General features: G+C 39.6%; 1 protein-coding gene across 4 annotated transcripts in view; it reads right to left on the bottom strand.

The window, feature by feature from the left end:
- Nucleotides 1-24,042, bottom strand: part of LOC113943257 (interleukin-6 receptor subunit beta-like) — a 65,799-nt gene that overhangs the window by 16,021 nt on the left and 25,736 nt on the right. For all 4 annotated transcript variants that reach the window (XM_027634792.1, XM_027634793.1, XM_027634791.1 and 1 more), the window contains 5 exons: nt 6,812-6,893; nt 5,160-5,456; nt 3,702-3,822; nt 2,121-2,290; nt 844-995 (listed from right to left, as the gene is read on the bottom strand). In XM_027634792.1, the coding sequence (XP_027490593.1) occupies nt 844-995; nt 2,121-2,290; nt 3,702-3,822; nt 5,160-5,456; nt 6,812-6,893 (822 nt within the window). The remainder of the gene's footprint in view (nt 1-843; nt 996-2,120; nt 2,291-3,701; nt 3,823-5,159; nt 5,457-6,811; nt 6,894-24,042) is intronic.

Here is a 24,042-nt window from a genome sequence, read left to right as displayed (position 1 = left end):
AGCTATTCTGCCCATCCAATCATCCCAAATATTATATCTTGAATCCAAAAATCAGTATGTCATATCTACAGCAGAGATGCTTGCCATGAAAATGTGAAAAGAATGCTAATTAGAAACATCTTCAGTATTAGGAACTTCTTGAAAGCTCTGAAGACTACCTTGATGAATTCTTCTCTCACAAAATTACATATATAATGAATGAAACAGTAAGATCAAGGCAGACAGCTAAGTTCAATGAACTCAGAAAAGTAAGCCAAGGAACCTGTACCATTCTTGAATTTGAGAGAGGAAACAATAAAACTACAAACAGAATCCCTTCCATATTGAGAAGTATAGGAATAGATCATTTGGCACCTGCATTTCCACTTAACTGTCAGAAAGACAAACAGAAAAATAACTTCCCTTATTTTCCATCCTGTAAAATTCATATTTTAGTTCACTTTAAAATTAATGTAACATTAATCCCTCTTAATCAGATTCAACTACTTTGTTTGGGAGTAAGTGATGTTTTCCACACCAGAATGCAAGGGGAAAATACAATATTTTGATTGACTGCCTTTGTAATCCCTTGGCCCAGGATCATCCCTTAGCCTTTCAAAGAAATATACTGAGAGTATGGTATGTACAAAACAGAAAAGGAGCAAAAGAAAGAGAACAATTAATCCTAGATAACAAAACAATGTTCTTAAAACCATGAATACCTTATTATATTCCATTAAGATAACAAGTTTTTAAACATTAGTTCAAACTAATTGTTGCCTTTTTCCTATTTAAACTTTTATAACATTAGTCACTATTAGTCACAAAGAGACTAGCATTCAGAAGAAAAATGATGTAACTTACTGTAGAGTTTGAATACAAGTTTCTGTATTGAACCTGGCAAGTTAAATCTTTTGAAGGGACAATCTTCTTAGGCATTTTCCAGGTTACTGTAAGTAACTGCTTTATACCGCTGATTGTTTTAACTGAAAGTATTTCAGGAGGGCCAAATTTCTCTAGAATGAAGAAAAAAAACATTAAGAGGGGAAAATGCCTCTACAAAAGTTTAGAATTTCTCTGGCTATGTGTGTTCCAAGAAGTTTAATCAGTATCCCAATAACACATGTCCTATCAGAGTATTCATGTGATGGTCTGTTTCTCAGACATAACTCTACGTTTGGGAAGTTGTCTGTAAGAGAAATTGCACATATAACTGATTTAATTAAATGGGACTTTGAACTACCTGGTCTAGCAGAAGGTGTCCCTGGCCAGCCAAGCTTTTCTATGATTTTGCTCACAAACCTGCTCTCAAACACATGTGCAGATTTCTTTCATCTATATCAGCACTGAAAAATACTACCCAGAGATAAGGGCAGGGAAAATAAAGTAGAGCTGAGATGCGAAAGACAAGTCTGAACTGCAGAGGAAGGAAGAATTCAGCTGAAAAGGATTTGAGGGGGAGAGAAGTGTGAAGGACAAAGTGGGGAAAGAATGGATTAGCAATGAGGAAAGAGATGGCTGGCACAGAGAATGTGAAGAGTAATGAGTAGCCACAGTGGGTTGGAACACAGGAATAAAGGAGCATATGACTGGAAAGTTGATGAGTGTTGCAGCAATAAGGATTATTGATTATCTACACCAAAGTGAACAGAGGAAAACAGAGCACAGGACAGAGGGAGAAGAGGTAGACAAAATATTTATTTTTGCTCCTGTGTGCAATTATTATTACTGCACACAGAACAGGTGGTTTTTAACATGCCTAACCAGAAAGTAGAATAGCAGAGTAAATGATAGGCGGCCCTGGAGAAATTACAGCTGAGTGTTGCAGTACATTTAGTACCACTCAGAAATAGAAAAGTACAGTCCAAGTGCCACTTAGTTCAACAAAAAGCTTTAGTATATTGCCTTTACTTGTCACTAATTAAAACTTAGTAATTTATAATGGATACATCAGACATTATCTTAAAAAAATATTGCTGCAGTTAGGTGTTTCATAGTATGAATACAGCACCCTGTCATTTTTCATCAGCTCTCTGTAAAATCAAGAAACTTATGAAAATTACTGCTGTAACACACCACTTTGAAGAATTTTATACAGAAAGACCATCAATTAAATCTTTATTTAACTCTTCTTTAATTACCTATTTTTCCCATAGCTATAGGAACACACTTCGATAAGGCTTCACCCAAAACATTTTCAGCTTTCACCTGAAAACAAGAAGCATCACTATACGGAGTATCTGGATATCGAAATGAACATGACTCTGTTTTACTCAGGCAGGAGCTGAATATAGTATTTGGATTAGTTGCCCTAAAAAATATAAGAGAAAAATTATAGGAGTTAGAGATTTTTCTTAGAGTAATTCAAACTCACTGTTGGGTTATTATTTACAGATTTTTGAGGTTGCAAGACTTTTCTACCAGTGAACATCTTTAGATGATTTGTTTGTGCAATGAATACTCTTTCCTAATTGCACTGCTTATGCAAATGCATATAAATAGTCTGCACAGACTCAGTTTTAACAGCAATTAGTAAAACCATTTTCCAGGAGCAGAGCAAAGAGTAAAAAGGCCTTAATAGGAAATCCACATGCTATGATTATTTTTTTTATTAAAATCTCAAAGAGAAGTGAAATCATATAACTCCATACAGGTCTTCCTTTAAAAATACAGTTAGGTTGATTGAGCTAGTAACACATGCCACATGGAACTATGTAATAACAAGCTTTTATTCATTTTTTAAATATAGAAAAAAGCCAAAATCCACCACTGCCAAACTATCCCAAGGCAACAGAAATTTGACAGAAAGAACATACTGACAATACATTGTCTTTACAGCATTTACTTTCATAATAAATAGTGTAGAATGCAAAACTAACAAAATATGTTTCATTTTACTGACCCACAGAGAAATTCTTCAGCTAATGAAAACTCAGATGAGGGGCTTGTGCTAAATGTTCCACACGATGCAGTAAGCAAGCAGATAATTTTGTAACTCAAAATGCTTTTTGAGGCTGGTATTTCATCAACATTTTAAGCTAGTGTAAGCCTGTGCTGCTGCAAAAAGCAGCAGTCCAACCTTCTCTATCATGCAGAGCTGTTGGTTTCCACCCATGGCTCTCCACCTCTTGTACCAATGCTTTTGTAGTCATATGTTAAACTCAGCTGGGGAGTTATCTGGATTAAAATTAATGGTTAGATTTGACTGGAAATAGTTCTGCAGTCCAATTCACTGTATGGTTAATGAAGAATTTGTGCTTGTAGAGGAAACATACTTTCAATAGCTTCTGATTTCACTAACTCAGCTAAGTTATATAAGCACCAGAAGAAGTAAGAAAGTTCCACATAGTAAAGGTAGAAGCCTAAAATGTCAAACTACAATGGAGATAAAACTAAAGAGGTTTTCCTACCCTACAATTTCAACCTAATTAGTAACACTACTTCAAGGGAACAAGTGCATATCACTTCTGACATAAACATTTCTCTACTGAATATTGGGTTGAGCATGCTCAATTTCTTTATATAGCACAGTAAAAAGGTCGTTGTAACTTTTTTCAACAATTACTAACCCTGAATTAATTAATTTAATTTACATTAATGCCACGATGTTTCTGAATTCCATGATGTTTCCAGGTTGTCTTTAAACAGAAGTCAGGATGAGAGGGAAAGCAGGCTGGTTATCACACTCCAGCAACCCAGCTCTCAACACCTCCTATACTTACAGTTTTCGGTAAAGAGTATAGTTTCTTGCAATACTTGTTTTTCTTCCTGAATTCCAGGTACAGGTAAGGTTATCATCAAAGTAATAAATGCAGGAAATATTTCCTGGAGTGTCTGGAGGAACTGCAATGACAAAGGTTTAAAAAAAAACAACCCAGTGCAAATAAGTAATTTTAATGTACAGATGATTTTGTTGGTCAAAAAGCAGATTATGGCAAACTTCACCCAGTGTATCGCATAGCACTTCATTTTATTATTCCTTACTGCCCTCAAAACTCTTCATAAGATCAAAATCAAAACCAGTCTGTCTTTCCCTGGGGAGACAGAGATATTTTCTCCAGCTACTTCTTGAAAATATTTTACTAGGTGGCCTAAAGGCAGTAACCGATTAACAAGCTTGTATCAAACCACTAAATACACGGTCCTGAACCTCTAAGTACACACATACCCCACCTCCCACCTGCAACACACCTGTAGCTCAATGGCAGTCCAGACAGTAAGAGAAAAACAAAGAAATAGTACAAATGTTCCAAAAAAAGAGGCATTCTTTGAAAGACAAAACTCCTCTTGATTCCCTCAGAGAACATCTAATCACATACAGAGTGCAGCAGACAAATTCCTGGGAAACAGATCTAGGTGACCTTGAAGAGATCACTAATTCTGGACTCTCTTTATCTCTTTATGCAAGACAGCATAAAGGAAACAATCTTCTACAATCTCTGTAGTCTGAAGTCATCCACAAAAACGTAACACCCTCAAAGATTTCTTTGTTACAGCTAGGTTACTTCACTGGTCAGAAAAAATTGGAGTGGAATGGAGGAAAACCGTGCCCATTGAAATAAGTTGGATTAAAAAGCCCTCTTTTCAAAATAGTACTTTTCTGTCCCATCTAATAGAACATTCAAAAGAACTTCCTGTTATTGACAAGTTTATTGCACAATGATCTTTCCAGACAAGCAATACTTTCTGCTGGATTTTATTCTACACATCTTTCTGCATTTATTGCTTCTTTATTAGAATGGCACCTCCAGGCATACATTTGTATAATCCGGACTTAATCTGTTCAATAAGCTAGAGAATTCATATACATACTTCAACCTTCTCCATAAGAGATTTATAACTAAAATTTCTTTGGAAGAGAGGACTAGAGAGGAAGTCCTCTCTGGAGAAAGCCAAATATGGCTAAGTTAGACAAAAGATATAACAGAGGGATACACCCAGCACCGTTGGAACTCAACAGAAAATTTCAACTGGCTAAAAGCTGGTATCAGAGAGGTTTTAGATCAGTGTTAGTAAGGAATGCCCATACATTCATACTTTATTTCAGGGGGGAAAAAAATGAGATACTTGAATACAGGTGTTTTACAATGCCACAAGATAAAAAACCAAAAGTAGCTCTTTTAAAAGCAAAATTACTAGAGTAAAAATGTTAAAATCAATTTTTCTGTATTTCTACTTACAGCCAGATTTAACTTCTTTGTGAACCAGAAGCTGTTCCTTGTCCAAGTACTTCATGAAACATTTCAGATAAGCTGTGCTGTAGGTGAAATTAGGGATGGTTATACTAGATACAGTCTCATTCACAATGTTATAATTCTCTGGAGCAATCAATTCATCATTCAATTTCCAGATGATGTGGCTTGCATTTCTGTGAGGCATGTGGTGTTTTCCAAGAATACAAAATCGTTTCAGGGAGGATCCTCTTTTAATTTCAGCAGATGAAGGAAAAATGTCAGCATCTCTGATAGAGTTTTCATCTAAAAATAGAATCAAAGACATCACACAGCCTAATTAATCTTAAAATACCAGTGGAAAAAATTGTAAGTTATTTTGTTGTCTAAAAATAATTTTTTTTTTGTCAAAAAGAATTCAAATAAAATGCTCAGTTAGTCACTCAAATCAGACACTGCTGTTTGAAAACTCAGTTCATATGAATTACTGTATTAGAATAGGTGTTACATTGGAGTGAGATTTCTAAAACTTCACTGAAATAATTGGGACATTTCAACTCAGATGCCTCTAGTTCTAACGGAAGAAAAATTTGATTTTATAAAACATTCCTATATGTAAAATATATGCATACCATTTACATGTTATCATTACTAATTACAATATCAGAAAACATATCAAACCAATAAGGTTAAAATTCACAACCAAACTGCAATATATTTCAATATCTCATTAGTACCTGTACACCTCTTAGAATTTATATTTCCAGATAGAGTGTAGGAATTGTAATTAAAATACATGTAAAAGAAAAACACTTAAGTGGGCTGAATGAATGAATTCAACACCGAAGCTATCAAACAGTGCAAAAATCACCCATTACAGTCCTGCAAAGAGCTACCTCTTTTGTGTTGTTTTCTTTTTCTGTTACTTATTTCTTGAAGCCAAATTTCATAAATTTGTAATTATTAAATCATTAATAAGTTTAATAAATAAATCTGTACAGAAGAGGACATCAAGACTGCCATAAATTAATTTTTCTATATATAATTGTGATAAATAAATAATTGTGATTCGTGAAACAAATGGGTGATTACATCAAAATAAAACAAACTGATTGTAAAACTTAATTACACCCCCATAAAGAAATAAAACAGACCCTTACAAGGTCAAGGGGCCCTAAAACCTCCCTACTATCCTAAAAATAAAATATGGTAGAACTTCAAATCTTTTAGGCGCCTGTTCGTCCAAGAATGCATGAATTATGACTGGTTGTAGAGATAACCATTTAGCTTTAGCTGTAAGAAAACCCATATATTAAATGCTTAGCAAAAAACTGTAAAATGTATATGCATATGATATAATTAATATGTATGAAGTAGCTAAGAGAAATGCCAAATGTACACTGTAGTAGGGGTGCAGATTTGGGAAATTTGTCCCCATTTCTGTCACCCACCTGGCTGCTTGCTTTTACCATATAATAAACTCCTATTCAAAAACTTACAGAAACGAGACTTTGTTTATCATCTACTGTACACTACTTAGTCAACCTACTTTTAAAATACACTTTTCTGTTTTCAGAACTCTTCAAAATTTCATTTGGAGGACATTGCCTTTTGGAAAATTTTCTTATGGCAAGACAGGTGCTAATAATCAAGAAACATACCTGCTACAGAGCTGCAGAGCAGGACAAACATCCAAATCAAAGAGCTGAACATTTCCTTCTCAGTAACTACAGGCACGAAATGCTGTCATAAAAAAAAAAAAAAATAATAATAATATACTTCAAGTAAAGATGTCCCTGTAATACTTTGTTAGTATTTGTGTAAGAGTTAATAATGCTATTTAGCATTTCTCACTTGTATTCAAATTAATTATTGTTTTATCTGAGTGTTACTTTCCTGCACAATGGAAGAAATTCCATGCAGTTCTCCTAAGATAAAAATCTTGGAAAGCATTTTATAATCTTTGAGGCTATGACAGCGTGAAACAGGAGAAAAAAACATTAAAAGGAGACATGGGATAAAAAGAAAAACAAGGGAAGAGTTTGCCCAGTGACACACTCCAAAAAACCAGCAGTAGCAAGATGTGTTCCAACAGGAAACAAATCCAGTACATAAAGAGAATCTATTACTACTTCAATTGCCTACGGTGTATGTTCTTATTCTTAAAGCAGTAAAGACAGGTTACACTATCGATGCCAATAAAGAAAAGAACCTTTAGCAATTGTTCCAAGTATTCCACATCAGCATACTACAGAAGCTTTTCTTATTGCCCTTGATGCCCCTGGCCAGATTTAATTCTATAGGGCTTTAGCTTACCTCACCTGATTCCTGGCGGCTCACTGTATTCCACCCAGGCCACCTGTCCCTGCTTCTACCCTCTGTAGACTTCCTTTTTGTGTTTGTGTTTGTCTAGGAGCTCCTTATTAATCCAAGCAGGCCTCACAGTGTTTCTGCCTGACTTCCTCTTTGCTGGGATGCATTGCTCCCGAGCTTGAAGAAAATTATCTTTGATTATCATCCAGCTCTCTTAGGCCCCTCTTCCCTCCATGGCTTTATCCCACGGTACTTTACCAAGCAGATTCCTGAAGAAGCCAAATTCTGCTGTCCTTAAGTCCAGAATAACGAGCCTATTGTCCTGGCTGCCTTAAGGATTTTGAACTTGAGCATTTCACAGCCATGGCAGCCAAGACTGCCCTTGAGCTTCACCTTTCTACCAGTCCCTCCTTGTTGGTGAGAACAAGGTACAGCACAGCATCTCTCCTCATTGGCTTCTCTGTCACTTGGGTGCCCTACTGTGTTGTTCCTCCAGCAGATGGGGTGGTTGAAGTTCCCCATGAGGACCAGGACATGTGAACACGAGGCTGTTCCTATCTGTCTGTAGAGGGCCTCATCCACATGGTCTTCCTGGTCAAGTGCCCTGTAGCAGACTCTCAGTATAATGTCCCCTGTCCCTGCCCACTCTTAAATCCTGACCCGTAAGCTCTTGTTTGGCTCATCCATCCCCAGGAGAAGCTTCATGCTCTCCAGCTGATCACTGACATATAGGGCAACACTGCCTCCTCATCTCCCCTGCCTGTCCTTCCTAAAGAGCCTACATCCTTCCATTCCAATGCTCCAGCCATAGGAACCATCTCGCTACATCTCCACGATGTCCGAAGATCACAGCCCTGCCGGCATGTGGTACACACCTAACTCTTCTTGTTTATTCCCCATAATAAAATTTCTGCTTATATTCTGCACATTCTGGTTTGCTGTTTTCAAGGGTACACGAAATAGAAGAGGCTGCATTTCAGCCAAAATAGTTCAGCTGTTTTCAAGAATAAAGACAACATTTCCTTATCATATTCCTTTAATAAGCTCCAGAAATCCCACGCTATTTTAGCAAGGAATTGGAACTCAGAAGCATTGGGAAATCATGAAAACATTTTTGAATTATCCTTGTGCCAAGGACAGTGCTGTGAAACAGAGCACTAAAAGAACAAATCTGGCTGTGATGCCAATTTAGAAGCCTTTGAAAAATTCTGATTTCACACGCTCACCAGAAAGATTAAACAAAGATCCCAACCACACTCAGTGGCTCCTCACCCTGTAACAACAGCTACTTTTTCCCCCTTCTTCTACTGCTCCTCTAGTGCCCTACTTCCCGCACAGTTAGTCACTTCCACATGCCAAAATAGCAGAAAACTAAGAAAAAAAAAGAATTTGTGCTATATTAGCAAATGTAAGCAACTTGCTTACACGGTTAGACAGTCAGCTGGTGAAATAGAGGAGAAGACTGGGGAGAGAGACCTCCATAACATTTTTTCCTAGCTGTGAGCTGTTAATTTGGTTCAGTCCTCCTGCTTCCACTTTCTCTAGTACCAATTAGCAGCTGTTTATTTGACATGCCGCCTGCTAGTTACTATCCGCCATACAATGCTGCTCAAGGCTCATCTGCTTGTCATGATACTGATGCGTGACTAAAGAGCTCTTTGGCTGTTTACTGTTGCACAGGTAAAAGTGATGAAAAAACATGTCTGAGTGAAAGTCACATTATAAATTAAGAAGTGTTTCACTTAAAGACACCAATGTAAGGTAAATGCAGATAACTAAACAAATGGCATGAACAGAACCATCTTCTTCAAATGATTCAAGAACTGATTCACCAAACCCAGATTTCTTGCAGGCAGATGCAATCTCAATACAGGTCACATTAAATAAACAAAACTTGTGTAACATAGTTGATGAAACAATATTTTCTTTACACTTCAGATTTTCCATTTTCATTTTGGAATTTCAGTGTTCGAAAGTGCTATGGTTTAAAAATTTAAAGAAACCAGAGGGAAAAATTATCCAAAGTAACTTTTTGCCATACTGTATATAAGACCATTTCTTATCACTCTTCTCCTCCATTTCAGGACAGGAAATCTTTTTCCATACAGATCCAATTGTTTTTAACTACATGCACAATTCTGCATGCAGTGTAGATGTTACACCAGGAATAAAGAACATGCCACATCAATAAATGGAAAGGCAGTATGTCACGGAAGCATAGAGCGTTAAGGGGTTGGAATGGACCTTAAAGATCATCCAATCCCAGACTTCTCTGCCATGGGCAGGGACTCCTCCCACTAGACAACACTGCTCAAGGCTTTATCCAACCTGGTTTTGAACATTGCAATGACTGGAGCATCCACAACCTCCCTGGGCAACCTGTTCCACTGTCTCAGCACCTGCACAGCAAAAAATTTCTTTTTCTAAACTTCCCCTCTTCCAGTTTGTACCCATTACTTCTTGTCAAATTCATCAGCATTTACACAAATCCCATAGGGAAAGAGAACATTTCAGGCAAAATGATCCAAATATGAACTTCTTTCTTGACAACAAGGTGCATCATCTTCAAGATTTGGTTAGGATTACACCAAAAGTGAGTACCAGTGAGCCTCAGAAAACGGAGGTTTTTCTACACAGGTCAGAGAATGACACAGAAACATACTGGAGGAAGCAGTAAATTTGAGGAGTTTACCAACTCTCTAATCCCTACAAATCATGCACTGACAAGACCAACCACTGGGGAAAATGACACTATAGTGAAAGATCCTGAGCATGCTGTTTCATAATCCACATTCCTTAACTGAGCTAAAAATAGTCAGCTGAACTTCAGAACAGGATGAATATGATTTATAATATTAACACTGAAATAGAACTTTATTGAAACAGATGTTAGGTGCATTTTATTTTGGAAAATAAACCTATTAAATTTGAAATTATGGCGGCCTATCTGAAAGCACAATGGTATCATAATCTATTAATATCACTTAAATGAAATTAATTCAAACAATAAATGAAATAAATTCAAACAGTATATATTTATTGAGAAAACTTCTAAGCTTACAGATAGGTCTGCAGGAGCTACATGAAGCAGAGGCCCTTGAAATCCCATGCTAACTTTTGACCAGAGAAATGTGTTCTAAAAACAAAAACGACAAAAAAAATCAAGTTCAACAACTTGCTAATAAAAGCTGCAAATCAACTGGAAACTAAAAAAGCAGGAAAGCTATTTTCCTCTTTCAGTCTCTAAATAGAAAAAATAAGCATAAAAGGATAAGATACTTTTGTTCTAAAATTCTGAAGGACATAGTGACCAGGAAAGGTCAGTTCTGCTAATAACTGCTGATAATAGGTGTTTTGCTTAGTATACCCTAGAGTTTCAGATGCAAAACATGTTTTGATAAACCCTTTGTTTTCTTATAAAACAATATATAACAGGATATTGAATATTAACACATTTTAATATAAAATGTTGATATATTAAAATTTAAATATAATTAACTACATGCAGCTTGGTACTAATACAGAAAAATAACTAATCCATATCTAGTAAACAGGATATAATCCAATATTCTCTGAACAACCATAACAAATAAGCCTCTAAATATATCTTTAGGTATAAAATGCTCAGCTAGACAAAAAAAAGCTGCAAAATAGATATTTCTTTAGTAATGAATATATTGCACCTTATAAGAAAAACCTAATTTTTAGGGAGAAAGTTTAAAGCTGCAAACATACAAAACTAGATTTATTTTCTTTATCTTTACATATGGGTCATTTATTTTATCTACATGATTGTATCTGACTTGATAATGCTCACTGAAAGAAAGGCCAGGCCATCACTATCATTAGAAATAAATGTCGGTGATATAGAAGAATGTAGCTTTCATAGCAGCATTGTCATTCCCTGTTCTTTTTTTACCAAGAAAATAAAAACAGACAAGTTATGGTTTACACAGGCTTCATGTACAGGTCTGGTCTTGAAGTCCTCTTCTCAGGCTCAGTGCATGAGTTACTATGAAGCGCATTTGGGCTACAGGAGTCTACTTTGAGAGATGATTTTGCATCAGTCATTTTCAGTTAGTAAGATATTATTAGACAGGATGGTTGCCCTCATGCTCCTTCATGTTGGTGGAGAACAAGCTGGCTCTGCTGTGGAAAGCAACTAGGTGAGCAAAATGGATGGGCAGGGGAGGAGGATCCAAAAAAAAAAAATCAGAAGCGAGATTTTCTGTACAGCTCCAGAGCGTTATTTCACCTTCACCAGTCTTGCCTCTTAACTTAAGACTGGAACTACATGTTCTGGAATAAAGCACTCATCTACTTAAATAACATTAACTAAATGTGTTTTGCAAGAAAGAAAATAAAAACTTTCCTGGACTGTTCAGGGAATCAGTTACAGCCCCAAAATGAAGGATATAATTATAATCCCTGTCCTCCTGCAGTGCTGTAAGTGTTAGAAGAACACAAAGGACAGTGCAGGTAATTCTGTGCTCCCACAGACACATGAAGGAAAGGGAACCAAAGGAGCACAAAACTTCACTTTTATACTTTCTTATCACTCAAAAAGAGATGACCATGACCCTGAAGCTTACCCTTACACATCATTGGTTTCCACTTCCTTTGATTATTTTTTAACATTCTCTTTTGGAGGTTCTCAAGTATTTCATATCCTTCCTCAAGTGTGGGCACACTATCTGAATAGTCAGAGAAGAACTTACAGAGGTGAGCTACAATCTCTACTGCATTAATTCAGTGAATGTATAACATGAACAGCTAACCTTCACATATTCCTTACCACCGCTGTATTTAAACACTTCATGTACATTCTTAAAGGAACACAGAATCACTACGAGGCACATACTTGCTATTCCTATTTATTGTACATTGAAGCAGAACATCAGCCCTTTTCTTTTCCCTAACAGAGGACAGACACAGTTATCTAAAATGGTCTTTACATTACTACTTTCCAGGACTTTTTTTGACCTGTTGAGCATCCTCTGTATTCCTTGATCTCAAATATGTTTATCTTGGTGTTGACCTGCATAAGACAATCATCACATTACCCTGCTACTTCAGACCAACTCACGAAATTTCTATATCTTGCTTTTCTCTTGTTTACTATTTATGCTATAAACTTTACTAGCAATACTTTTGTACCCCAGTCAAAACTGCCAGCCAAAGCACAGCATGGTAGTGTGAAATCAGGCTCCAGAGGACCTACTGAACACAGTTACATTTTGACATCTCCCCTAGTATGGCATTTTTTAATAGAAAATGTTCCCTATAAGCACCAAATAATGCAAAAATTCACCAGGTTTACACAATTATTATAGAAAAATCAAGATCTTTAATGTTCAATACTGCAACTTCTATGATATAAATCTAAAACTTCTTTCTCCCTGTTTTTATCCCTTTTGAGACCTGTTTTGTCACTGATAAGCCTCTATCTGACAGAAAAATCTGAACTGACCATTCTGTTCTTCTACCCAACACTTGAATCTTCCTTCAAGTATGAAAACATTCTCTTACCCAATCAGTGTTTTAATTCACAGGTAGAGTCTAAAAGTTGGATTTCAACTACTTTAGACAATCATAGAATCATTTTACATGTATACATCTTTTAAATACCTCCAGAGACAGTGGCTCCACCACTCCCCAAGGGCAGCCTGTTTCAATGCTTGACAACACCTCCCCTGGTATAATCTGAGGCAATTTCTTCTTGTCCTATTACTTGTTAACTGAGAGAAGAGACCAATCCCCAGCTGGCTACAATCTCGTTTCAGGTACTTGTAGAGAGGGATAAGGTCCCCCCCAAGCCTCCTTTTCTCCAGGCTAAAGACCTTCAGCTCCCTCAGATGCTCCTCATCAGATTTGTGCTCCAGACCCTCCACCTCCAAAAGACAAATCACACAGCCCATTACAGGAGAGAAGCTAAGCGACACTTTTCCACTTTGAGCATGAGTATGTGAGGATAATACTCATGATGGACACAAACAGAAACACAACATGAAAATATTTATCAGGAGGCAGAAACTGCAAGCATTGAAGAAACATGGGGCCAGTGCATTAAAATCTGATACATTACTTCAAGAAAATTTGAGTTAATAGAAACAATTTAAGCAGAGAGCAGTTAGGAAAGAGATTTTACTGCCTTTGTGGTTGCATATGTTGCAAACATTTTGAGAACTGACTCTTCACCATTAGACACACAAAGAAAACAACTGCCAAGCATATGTATCACATTCTTTCCAAAATGAGGTGAATGCAATGAGCTAAATGGGGAATTTCAATTCTGACCGTCTCACGGACTTGAAAGAAAGAAACTGAGTTGGCCAGTTCTTGGCCTGGATAGATGCAAAAGCACGCCCTGCCCCAAGTCTGGGTTGAACAGCTGGAGAGACAGGAACGCAAGCACACATCACCACTGGTAGAGAACTAAGCAACAGTCCAGAGAAGAGTTTCACACTCTCCAACACTTCGTGTTAACAAAAACGAGCAGAGAGACCTCTGCTGAAAACATCCACTTACCTTGGCTGCAGAATGGACATCTGGTTTAGCAGGGGCCTCTGCCTCCCCGCGACCGCGAAAGGGCGTACAAAATAGGAAGTTGCCCAGCTCAGCCCGGGCTAAGTAACGCTTTTTCCTGTAATTCTGAAGGCCAGAAACCTCCGCCCCCTCCGCCGGGACTCGCGGGGAGCGGTGCCAGACTCCGCACGGCGCTGGGCTCCGCCGTCCGCGGGGTCTGCGGCGGAGGATTCTCTGCCTTCCCCGGCGGCCGGAGGCCCCCGACAGGCACCAGCCGCGCTGAGCCACCGCTGCGGGGACCCGCACGGACCGAGGGACACCGTCTCCGCCGCTCCCCGCCCCGCCGGACCCCGCATCGCAGCCTCCGCCTGTCCCGCGGACACCCCACCCCACCCCATCTCCGCGGGGACCCGGCCCCGCCGTCGCACAAGTTTAGGGAGTGCCCGCACAAACCTCGCAGCCCTCTCGAAGAGCACTGAGCAGCCGTCTATGCGGGGATGTGCGCAGCGTTTTGGTGCCGATGAATCAACAGATGCTCGTTTAAATAGCACAAACATGCACAGCGTGACAAGCGTATCGAGTAACAGCCACCAATTAAGAGCACTCACGAGTAGGTACCTTATGCATCATTTAGGGCATCAGCACTGTGAGAGGAACAACTCAAGTGATGGTTCCTTTTAAAGCTAACAAATGTATTCCAATTAATGACTTGCAAGAAGACTGCAGCCATCAGCAACACAAAAAGAAATAGCAGGATTGAAAATCAGAAGGAACCTTGCAATTAAAATAGATACTGTGAAATCAGTAAATGGAAAGCCAAAGTCCATAGTAATGTGCCTCCTATTAAGCAGACAGTCCTTGCTACAAAGACACTCTCCAAGAACAGCTATTGTGTTTTAATAACTCAGTCAATATAGACGTCATCAAGAGGTCTTGGCCCCAGTTCAGGAGATCCATTACAGACAACAAATGTGTTTGTCCTACACTAGTGTCACTAAGCAAGAGAAGCTGTAGATTGACTCATTCTGACTTCCATCACTTGTTCGGATCAGGTTTGTTTAGCCTTCTTTCCCCTACAGCAGCTATTTTAACACACAAGCTCAACACCCATTCCAACTTTTGGAGCATCCACTAGCCTTCACTCTCTTTACCTAATCATCAGATTCAGCCCTTTGATTCCCTTCTTATGTTTGAATGATGTTGCCATCTCCCCATCATCCATAACCTCAGTGTAAGGCTACACTGTAAATTGTTTTAATGTTTCTAAATTCCCTTTGATATTTAGAAGTATTGTAATACATTAGCACGTATTGTGATATTTTGAAAACTTCCATTTCTTTTACTAGTAGGTAACAGATAAAACAGAAATGTGATTAAACAGAAACAGACCCAAACTGTAACCTAAATGCTCCTTGACACATCAGATATTTTTTTCTACTGAGCATGAAAGAAAGGCCAGGACTAGACCCTTAATTATTTTTAATTGAATGGAAATTAAATGTTAAACTTGGTCTGATTAGTTGCCAGTGCTCACAGATTAATACATGTTTTCATTCACTCACTGAAAGATGGCTGTCAAAGTGATGAAAAGTTGCACCAGACCTACTAGATTAGTTAAATATGTGCATAACTTTTAAAAACCTTGAGTCATCCTTCTGATTGAGGACTACTTATATGCTTAAATTAAAGTGTCCATAGTCTTAAATGTTTGAGTGTGGACTGGGAGATAGCACTTAAGAGATTCCAGGATGCAGAGGACACTTAGTGATACCATCAGTAACTGTTTCAGCTACCACCATTTGTAATAATTTAATAGTAGAGAGAAAAACATCTTGCCAAAAAAAGGGATGTGATTTACCAAAAGTGATTCGAAACAAAGACAGAAATCATGCCAAAAGTGTGTTTGGATATCCACACTTTGAGATGCTTTTATCCACTTTGCACATGAATGCTTTAAAAGAATTAGTTCTTCTTCCTAAGGGTGGGAGCAAAGTTGAGCTGCTGTTCCTGAAACACATGGCAGGAAGCATCTTCAACAGGAAGACTCACAGTTTTCACTGCCCACACCTCTCTACCATTGTTCTTTTGGCTGGTGATTCAGAAGTGGCTGCTCTGGGACTGGTTGATCCCAGATGGTACCCCTTCTTAAAGGGAGGCATTTGCACTGTCCCTGCTGGCAGGGACAGGACACTGCAGAAGTACTGCTAAAAATCTGACCCTCGTTATAAATTAATTTACCTGCAGTAGCTCAGTTTTGAAAAGTATTTACCTTCTGTATGATTTATCTTCTGTGAGACCACACCCTATAATGTTACTGACCACCATATAACTACAGTGAATCTGTATTAATTAACACACTGGCACAGAACAGAGAATTGTGTAGTTAAGTGGAAAAATGAGGTGCATTTTCACTGGCCAGTCTGGAAATAGACCTTGCAGGATTTAATTGTGCAGTCATAATGAAAGCAGGTTTGATGAAAAACACACAGAATTGTACTTTGAGAAGTTACAAAGCTGGTTTTAACCAAGTAACTTGTAAGGTTGATTTCTTCCTGGGCCAATGACCTGAACCACCACCTGATCACTTCATTTCTCCCAGTGTAAAGAGGAGGGGATGCGTACTGATTTCCATTGACTTAAACCACTGTAGAACACAAATAAAAATCATGAGTGTCCTCCTATTCCTTAGTGATGTCATTTGAGGGAAGAAAAATCCAGTGAAAATAATCAGATTCTGATATCAGTTTCGGAGTACACATAACTGTTTTTCAGTAAATAGTTACCAGAAATACACTAGACTGAAACTCCATGCAAGGTTGCTTTTAAGAATTAATACGTAGCTCTTAGATTTTACTTGAGTATAACACAAAAATTCAATAGCAGCAGGACCCTCAAAACCAGGCTCTTATGACTATAGCCTTCATTTAAATGCAATACATTGTCCAAGCTAATGACTCCCATATCAGTGAATAAGCAAGGATATCGGGTATGACAACCCATCCTTAAGGGGAAGGAAACACCTAAGATTTGTTAATGCTTATTCATCAAAAGGAACAAAAAAAGTAGAAGGTCTGCAAACAATCAGTGTTTTATTAGTAAATTACACACTTCACATGGAAATTGGTACGTTAATCCCTGACCCACTATACAAGCATGCAGCAGTGGGATTTGGATGAAACTGTGGGGTGAAAGGGAAGAGAGGAATTAAAGAGGGACAGATGAATTAACAAATAAAAGAGAGAAAGGAAAAGAGAAAAAGAGAGAGAAAGAGAATGCACCACCACAATCCATCTCGTGACTCAAAGCGGCTTCTCTGGGCCTCTATAACAGACAACAACTGTATGACTCTTAATTTGACACAGTTTTAGGGGCAGATCTACAAATTATTCAAACCTAACAGAAGGAGTAAGAAATGTGTCAATTACTATGCTGTGCTGTGTGCATCTACCAAGATTTAATATTCAAAGAAAGGTTTTAATGCCTAAGTGTAATTATTTGTGAATCTTCTTAATCTCTGCTCTAGACAAGATTTATTCCTCAAGAAAAGAATCAGGTATTTTGCTAAAAAGGCCACAAAGCCTTTGTCAATTTCAGAATAGAGAACTACACAATATTTCCTTTCTGACGCATCTTCCTTCACAGCATTGCAACACTGCAACAACAGCTGTATTGTAATTGTGCTGGCAAAGAAGGGACTCTATTCCCAGAGTGATTTTTTTGTGACTTATTACAGAAATTTTTACATGTTTTCACTCTACGGTAATTCAAGTTTCCCAAGCCTTTTACTACAATTGCAAAAGCAGAGAAACATAATTAAACCCATTTGTACAAACAGGCTAAAGGAATTACTGAAAATTCTGAGTGGCTTTAATAGCAGGACTACAAGGTGCCAGGAATTTTCCACCCCAAAACCACAGTGAGCAGACTCTCTATGACAAGTACCAGCATTATTTACTCTTGACAGACAGCCACTACACAGAGAGAACTGCAGCAGTTTGCAGAGACTTGCAATGAAGCAAGTTTTTTACAAACATACACTTTAACAAAGACACCCAAAAAAGGAAATGGCTATGTAGGTGAGAATAGGTTATCATACATATACTCCTCTCTTCCCACACACACCACATTCTGCTTTAAAATTATTCATATAATTTCTGGAGCCAGCATCTTTCAAAGCTGATATGTCCAACATCATGGTATATCTCCAAATTAAAGGGTAGGAAGCACATCATCACATAGATCATACAATCACAAAATCATTATGGCTGGAAAGGACCTTCAAGATCATCAAGTCTAACCATTGACCAAACACCTACCACATAACCAAGTGCCATGTCGACCCATTTTTTGAACAATCCCAGGGATAGTGACTCCACCACCCCACTGGACAGCCCATTACAATGCTTAACCATGCTTTCTGTGAAGAAATTCTTCCTGATGTCCAACCTGAACCTGCCCAGCACAGCTTGAGGCCATTTCCTCTTGTCCTGTTGCTGGTTGCCTGGGAGAAAAGGCAGACTCCCACCTTGCTACAAGCTCCTTTCAGGTCACTGCTGAGCCTCCTTTTCTTCAGGTTAAACACCCCCAGCCCCCTCAGCTGATCCTCACAGGACTTGTGCTCCAGACCCTTCATCACCTCCATTGCCCTTCTCTGGACTCATTCCAGCACCTAAATGTCTTCCTCAGAGTGAGGGGCCCAAAACAGGACACAGGATTTGAGGTGTGCCCTCACCAGTGCCGAGTACAGAGGGATGATCACCGCCCTCACTGACCAGGTCCTGCTGGCCACACTATTGCTGATCCAAGCCAGGATGCCATTGGCCTTCTTGGCCACCTGGGCACATTGCTTGCTCATGTTCAGCTGATGTTGACCAGCACTCCCAGGTCCTTTTCCATCAGGCAGCTTTCCAGTCACTCTGCCCCCAGTCTGTAACGCTGCCTGGGGTTGTTGTGACATCAGCATAGGACCTGGGACTTGGCCTTGTTGAACCTCATACCACTGGTCTCAGGCCACTAATCCAGCCAGTCCAGATCCCTCTGCAAAACCTTCCTACCCTCCAGCAGATCAACACTCCTACCCAACTTGGTGTCATCTGCAAATTTACCAGATCATCAATAAAGATATTGAACAGGACTAGATTGAATACTGAGCCCTGGAGAACACACTAGCAACCAGCTGGACGTAACTCCATTTACCATCACTCTCTGAGCCTGGCCATCCAGACAGTTCTTAAATCAATGAAGAGTGCACCTGCCCAAATCACAGGCTGTCAGCTTTTCCAGGAGCAGTCTGTGCGAAACATTGGCAAAGGCTCTACTGAGCCCAAGTAGACAACATCCACATCCTCCCCCTCATCCACTAGGACTTGCCTTTCTTAAACTCATGCTGGCTGGGCCTGATCCTCTAGCTGTCCTGTGTGTGCTGCGTGATTGCACTCAAGATGATCTGTTCCCTAACCTTCCCCAACACTGAGGTCAGGCTGACGTGCCTGTAGTTTCTTGGATCCTCCTTCCAGCCCTTCTTGTGGATGAACATCACATTGCCCAACCTCCAGTCACCAGGGACCCTCCCAGGTTAGCCAAGACTGCTGATAAAGATGGAGGAATGTGGCTCACTGAGAACTTCTGCCAGCTCCCTCAGTATACTTGTGGCAGAACAACAAGATCATGAATCCTGGAAAGAACGGCTTTAGAAACAGGTCCGTCACAGCAGCAGCTCTCTGGGATCAAGCGCAGCAGAAAAACAACAAGTACTTGCGTTTTTAGCGTATGGGTTTTCCTGAGTTATGTATTTTCCCCGGTGCGCATGGCCACCCCCTCGGAACCATATTGTCTCCCCTCCCCCATCACGGACTCCGCCTCTGCACAAGTATGGTAAGCTGTCTCATCCGCTTCTTCCCAATCCCTGGTTCTGTTACTGGAATGTGGTCCTCCTGTATCCCCCACTGGTCAGCAGAGCCCTCAAGCCACTCCCTTTCCCCCAGACCTTGGCCCAATCACGTTCCTCCTTCTAGCCCTCCCCCCAAACCCATATAAGCTGTGGGAATTTCAAATAAAGGACTTTTCGCCTTGGAATCCAGAGAAGGAACTTGGCCACTCTCTCCTCCTGCTGAAGGAGGACCGCGTGGCTGAGACTTCTCTGAGAAACCTCTAGCGAGGAGTCAGCTGCAATCAATTTCTGTTATATACTCAGGTGAATCCCACCCCGTCCCATAAGTGTCTGCCTCAGAAGGGAGTTGCCTACAATTAATTTCTTTCTTTCTTACTTTCTTTCCTTTTTTCTTTCCTGAGGCAGTTGTAATGCATGGGGGTTGACTGAGTTGCCCTAGGCAATCCCCTGGATAGACCTTTGCCTACATCATCACTTGCCTGGCCCTCAAGTTAGACGTCATACTTATTGTACAAGAACTCCTAGGAAGGCTGGAGATGATACATACAAAACTTCCAAGATTCAAAATAGCCTTTTCAAAGACAACCAGACTTGCAATCTGGCATCTATGTTAAGCAAAACTCCCTGCTGAGCTGGCCCTCAAAATACAGTGGGGATGTCAATTCTACTACTGAGCAAACTGGTGGAGGCACTCTCTGAGCCACTTTTCATCACTTAACCAGCAGCCCTGGCTAACCAGGGAGGTCTCAGTTGGCAAACATGACGCCCATCCAGAAGAAGGACTAGAAGACAGATATGGGGAATTACAGGCCTGTCAGCCTGACCTCAATGCCAGGGCAGGTCATAGAGCAGTTCATCTTAAGTGCCATCGTGCAGCATGTGCAGGACAACCAGGGGATCTGGAACCCAGCCAGCATGGGTTTAGGAAAGGCAGGTCCTGCTTGAGCAGCCCTCTCTCCTTCTATGACAGGGTGAAACATTTAGTGGATGACCAATAGGCTATGGATGTTGTCTGCCCTGACTTTAGTAAACCCTCTGACATTGCTTCACACAGCATCCATTCTCCTGGGGAAGGCTGCTCATGGCATTGGATCAGGCTTCTCAGGGAACTGGTAGAATTGCCATCCCTGGGGGTATTTAAAAGGCCTATAGATATGGCACTTATGGACACGGCTTAGTGGTCGACTTGACAGTGCCAGGTTAATGACTGGACTTTTCCAACCTTAACAATTCTGTGATTCTCACCTTTCTTACCTCAGAACAATGTGGCTCCTGCCCCACCAAATGTTATCCTAGGCTGGATGCACTCTGCAATAGCAGATTTAGGTACTGGAGCCTGCAGGGCTAGAGAGCTGTGGGTTGCCCAGTGTCACACAGCCATCTCCAGGCAGCCCAGCAGACCCAGCACAGGGCACAGCTGAGCCCCCAGCAGAGCTGGTGATGCCTCAGAGAAAACGCATTTAAGAAACTGCAAAAATGGTAGAGGAAAAGAGCATGAAAAGGATCAAGAAGTAAGAGAGGCAACACCAGGACTAGAGGTGGAGCTTCATTCCAGCCTGCAGAGGACCTACTCCAGAGCATAGTCTCTGCAGCCAGGCAAAGACTCTTCTCCCAGCAAAGGGAAGCTGGGAGAAGAGTGAAATCCTTACATATTGACCAGAACTCCACTCTCCCCTCCTTCCCACACCCCTTGTTGCCACTCTTAAGGGTAGAAAGTATAACCTGTGGCTATAAGCCATGGAGAAGTCCCTGGAGTGAGCTGGGAAATGGAGGATTAGTGTTTTCCCTCTGTTTGTCTTTTTGGTTCCCATCCTTGTTTCAGCTGGGATAGGGTTAATCTTCTTCCTAGTAGGTGGTAAAGTGCTGTGGTTTTGATTTAGGAGGAGAACAATGTTGGTAACACACTGATTGATGTCTCAGTTGTTGCTAAGCAGTACCTTCTGAGGAGTCAGGACACCAAGTCTTCACTTGGTGAGACTGAACATTTTTGTTGCTGTGGTCTGAAGTCAGGTTCTTTCTCATGATTTACTAGGTGTCTTATAAGGGGTACATTAGCATTTAGCTAGGACTAACATGCTACCCTGTTATCTATACCTTCCAATAAATCATTGCTTTCAATGCTTAAGTTGTATATAATGGTATTTGCAGTTTTGTACAAGATTTCCCAAAGTGGTTCGGTGAGGGTGGGTTACATATTCACCAATCTAGACAATAAATATGAATAAAACAAGTGTGTTCAGTTCTAGAAGTGATCTCTGAGCTGCCAAAGTACTACAAAAAGCTTACAGTGGAAGCTTAGCTATTCACTCATTCTGGAGAAGAATTTTACCTTTTATTTAGTATACTTGAGTATGTTGCATATGACCTTAAAATACAGAATCTCCTAAGGAAACACAAGTCTTCAGTATAATTGACTTTATTATATGACTGGTATGTTTAGACTGAGAAGCCCATGAAATATTGCTGTAGGGATAGTTTCATAGTTTCAAGTGATTTATGAAAATGGTCCTAAAGGGAGAAACTCAGCATTTTTAAGCAGGGGGAGTGGTGGGGCTGAGTTGATGAAGACAAAGAATTATTGGTAAATCATCTCCCCGTTTTCCGCTCTCTGCTACCCGTGATAAAGAGAAGTGCACAAGGAGGCCAAAATTAAGTTAACTTCTTTCAGTTCAAACCTCATTCACCTTTCCAGGAAAAAAAGTCTTTGTAAACAATCACATCATCCCCTATGACTGTCCATATGTCACTTTGAATAGTGGAGGAAGAGCAAAACACAACATTCTTTAAAGTTCAGAGATATTCAAGTAAAGATTAGATATTGAAAACTATTTTAGCTGACCCGGTTAAAGAAGAAGGAGAAAGACAACAGAGCAATGAAATCCTGCTTGACAGTATTTCCACTGCAGTAAGAATGACATGCTAATACAACACTAAAGTCAACTGATTACAGCCACTGTCCATAGTTTTCTCAAACAGTATCAGCAGGGAACACACACATTTACAGTGAGTTCTGAAGAAAATATTAGTCTTAGCTTATATATGGATATCAGGCTCTGAAAGATAATTAGGTTTCTACAACTATGTAGAAGCATAAGGAAAAAGACATTTTTATTAGTTTGGCTCCAGTTAACTTTGATCAAAGAGCTGACTCCTTAGCCTTGAACACTAAGTAGCTCTTCTGAAGTGTCCTTTCTCACCAGAACATTTTTTCTGCTTAATAAAAAGAAATAAAAGCCACACTCATTACACTTAGAAGTGTCAAAGACTGTATTGCAGCTAGTTGGAAGGAAATAAACAGTGTAAAATGAAAAACATTTAATATTTATATTTCAAGCACTACTGAACTATTGTCCAGAATTAAGTCCCACTTGATTTTGTAATTTGCCTTAAGCTATTTAGAAAAAAAAATACAAAAAAGCAGATAAATTTGAAAAGAATGTGCTTAAATGTAAGACTCCCATGTCCTTGGTCCACACTCCATAGCCATGTGATTTCTTCTCCTGTTGCTCATTAGCTACTGCAGCTAAGAGATGGAAACAATCATACCATAAAACCCTCAAATAACAGAGGGTTTATAAGAAATGTCACTGTCAAAGACTGAAACTAAACACACACACAGTAATAGTCACAAAAAAGTAAAATCTGCAATGACAAAACTAAACGGTATTTTCATCCTTGACAATTCCCGAAGTACAGGACAATGTACAGACATCCACACCTGACCAAGACCCATCCATTTATCATGTTATTGAGGACAAAGTTGTGACAGATGTCACAATATCCCCCTCCTGTGTCACCAGGGAATTCCCTAGAACTGCTAAACAACATGCTCAAATTACTCAACTGGCTAACACAGGAAAAACCCCACTTATTACAAGCTGACAACGGAGTACAGTTTTTCTGTACTTCAGAAGTTTTACAGTTTATCTTAAATCAAAGAAGCATACAGACTCTGCATACAGCCAGTTGATACACCAACAATATTCAGCAAGCTTGCTTTCTGCTCCCAGCCCTAAACTGAGGTCAGTGAGGAGAAACAGGTCCATTCTCTTCAGCATTTTTAAAGTTAATTTGTAGGAGAATGCAAATTCCAACAAGTATTATCAACAATGAAAAAAACGTTTTCAGGATAGGTTGTTACATCTTCTGCTTTCCTACCTGCCA

The sequence above is a fragment of the Corapipo altera genome, unplaced genomic scaffold, assembly GCF_003945725.1.
Source record: "Corapipo altera isolate COAL_440 unplaced genomic scaffold, ASM394572v1 61411, whole genome shotgun sequence".
Classification (NCBI taxonomy): domain Eukaryota; kingdom Metazoa; phylum Chordata; class Aves; order Passeriformes; family Pipridae; genus Corapipo; species Corapipo altera.
The sequence above is the reverse complement of the archived record's forward strand: the minus strand, read 5'-3'. Positions and strand labels throughout refer to the sequence as shown.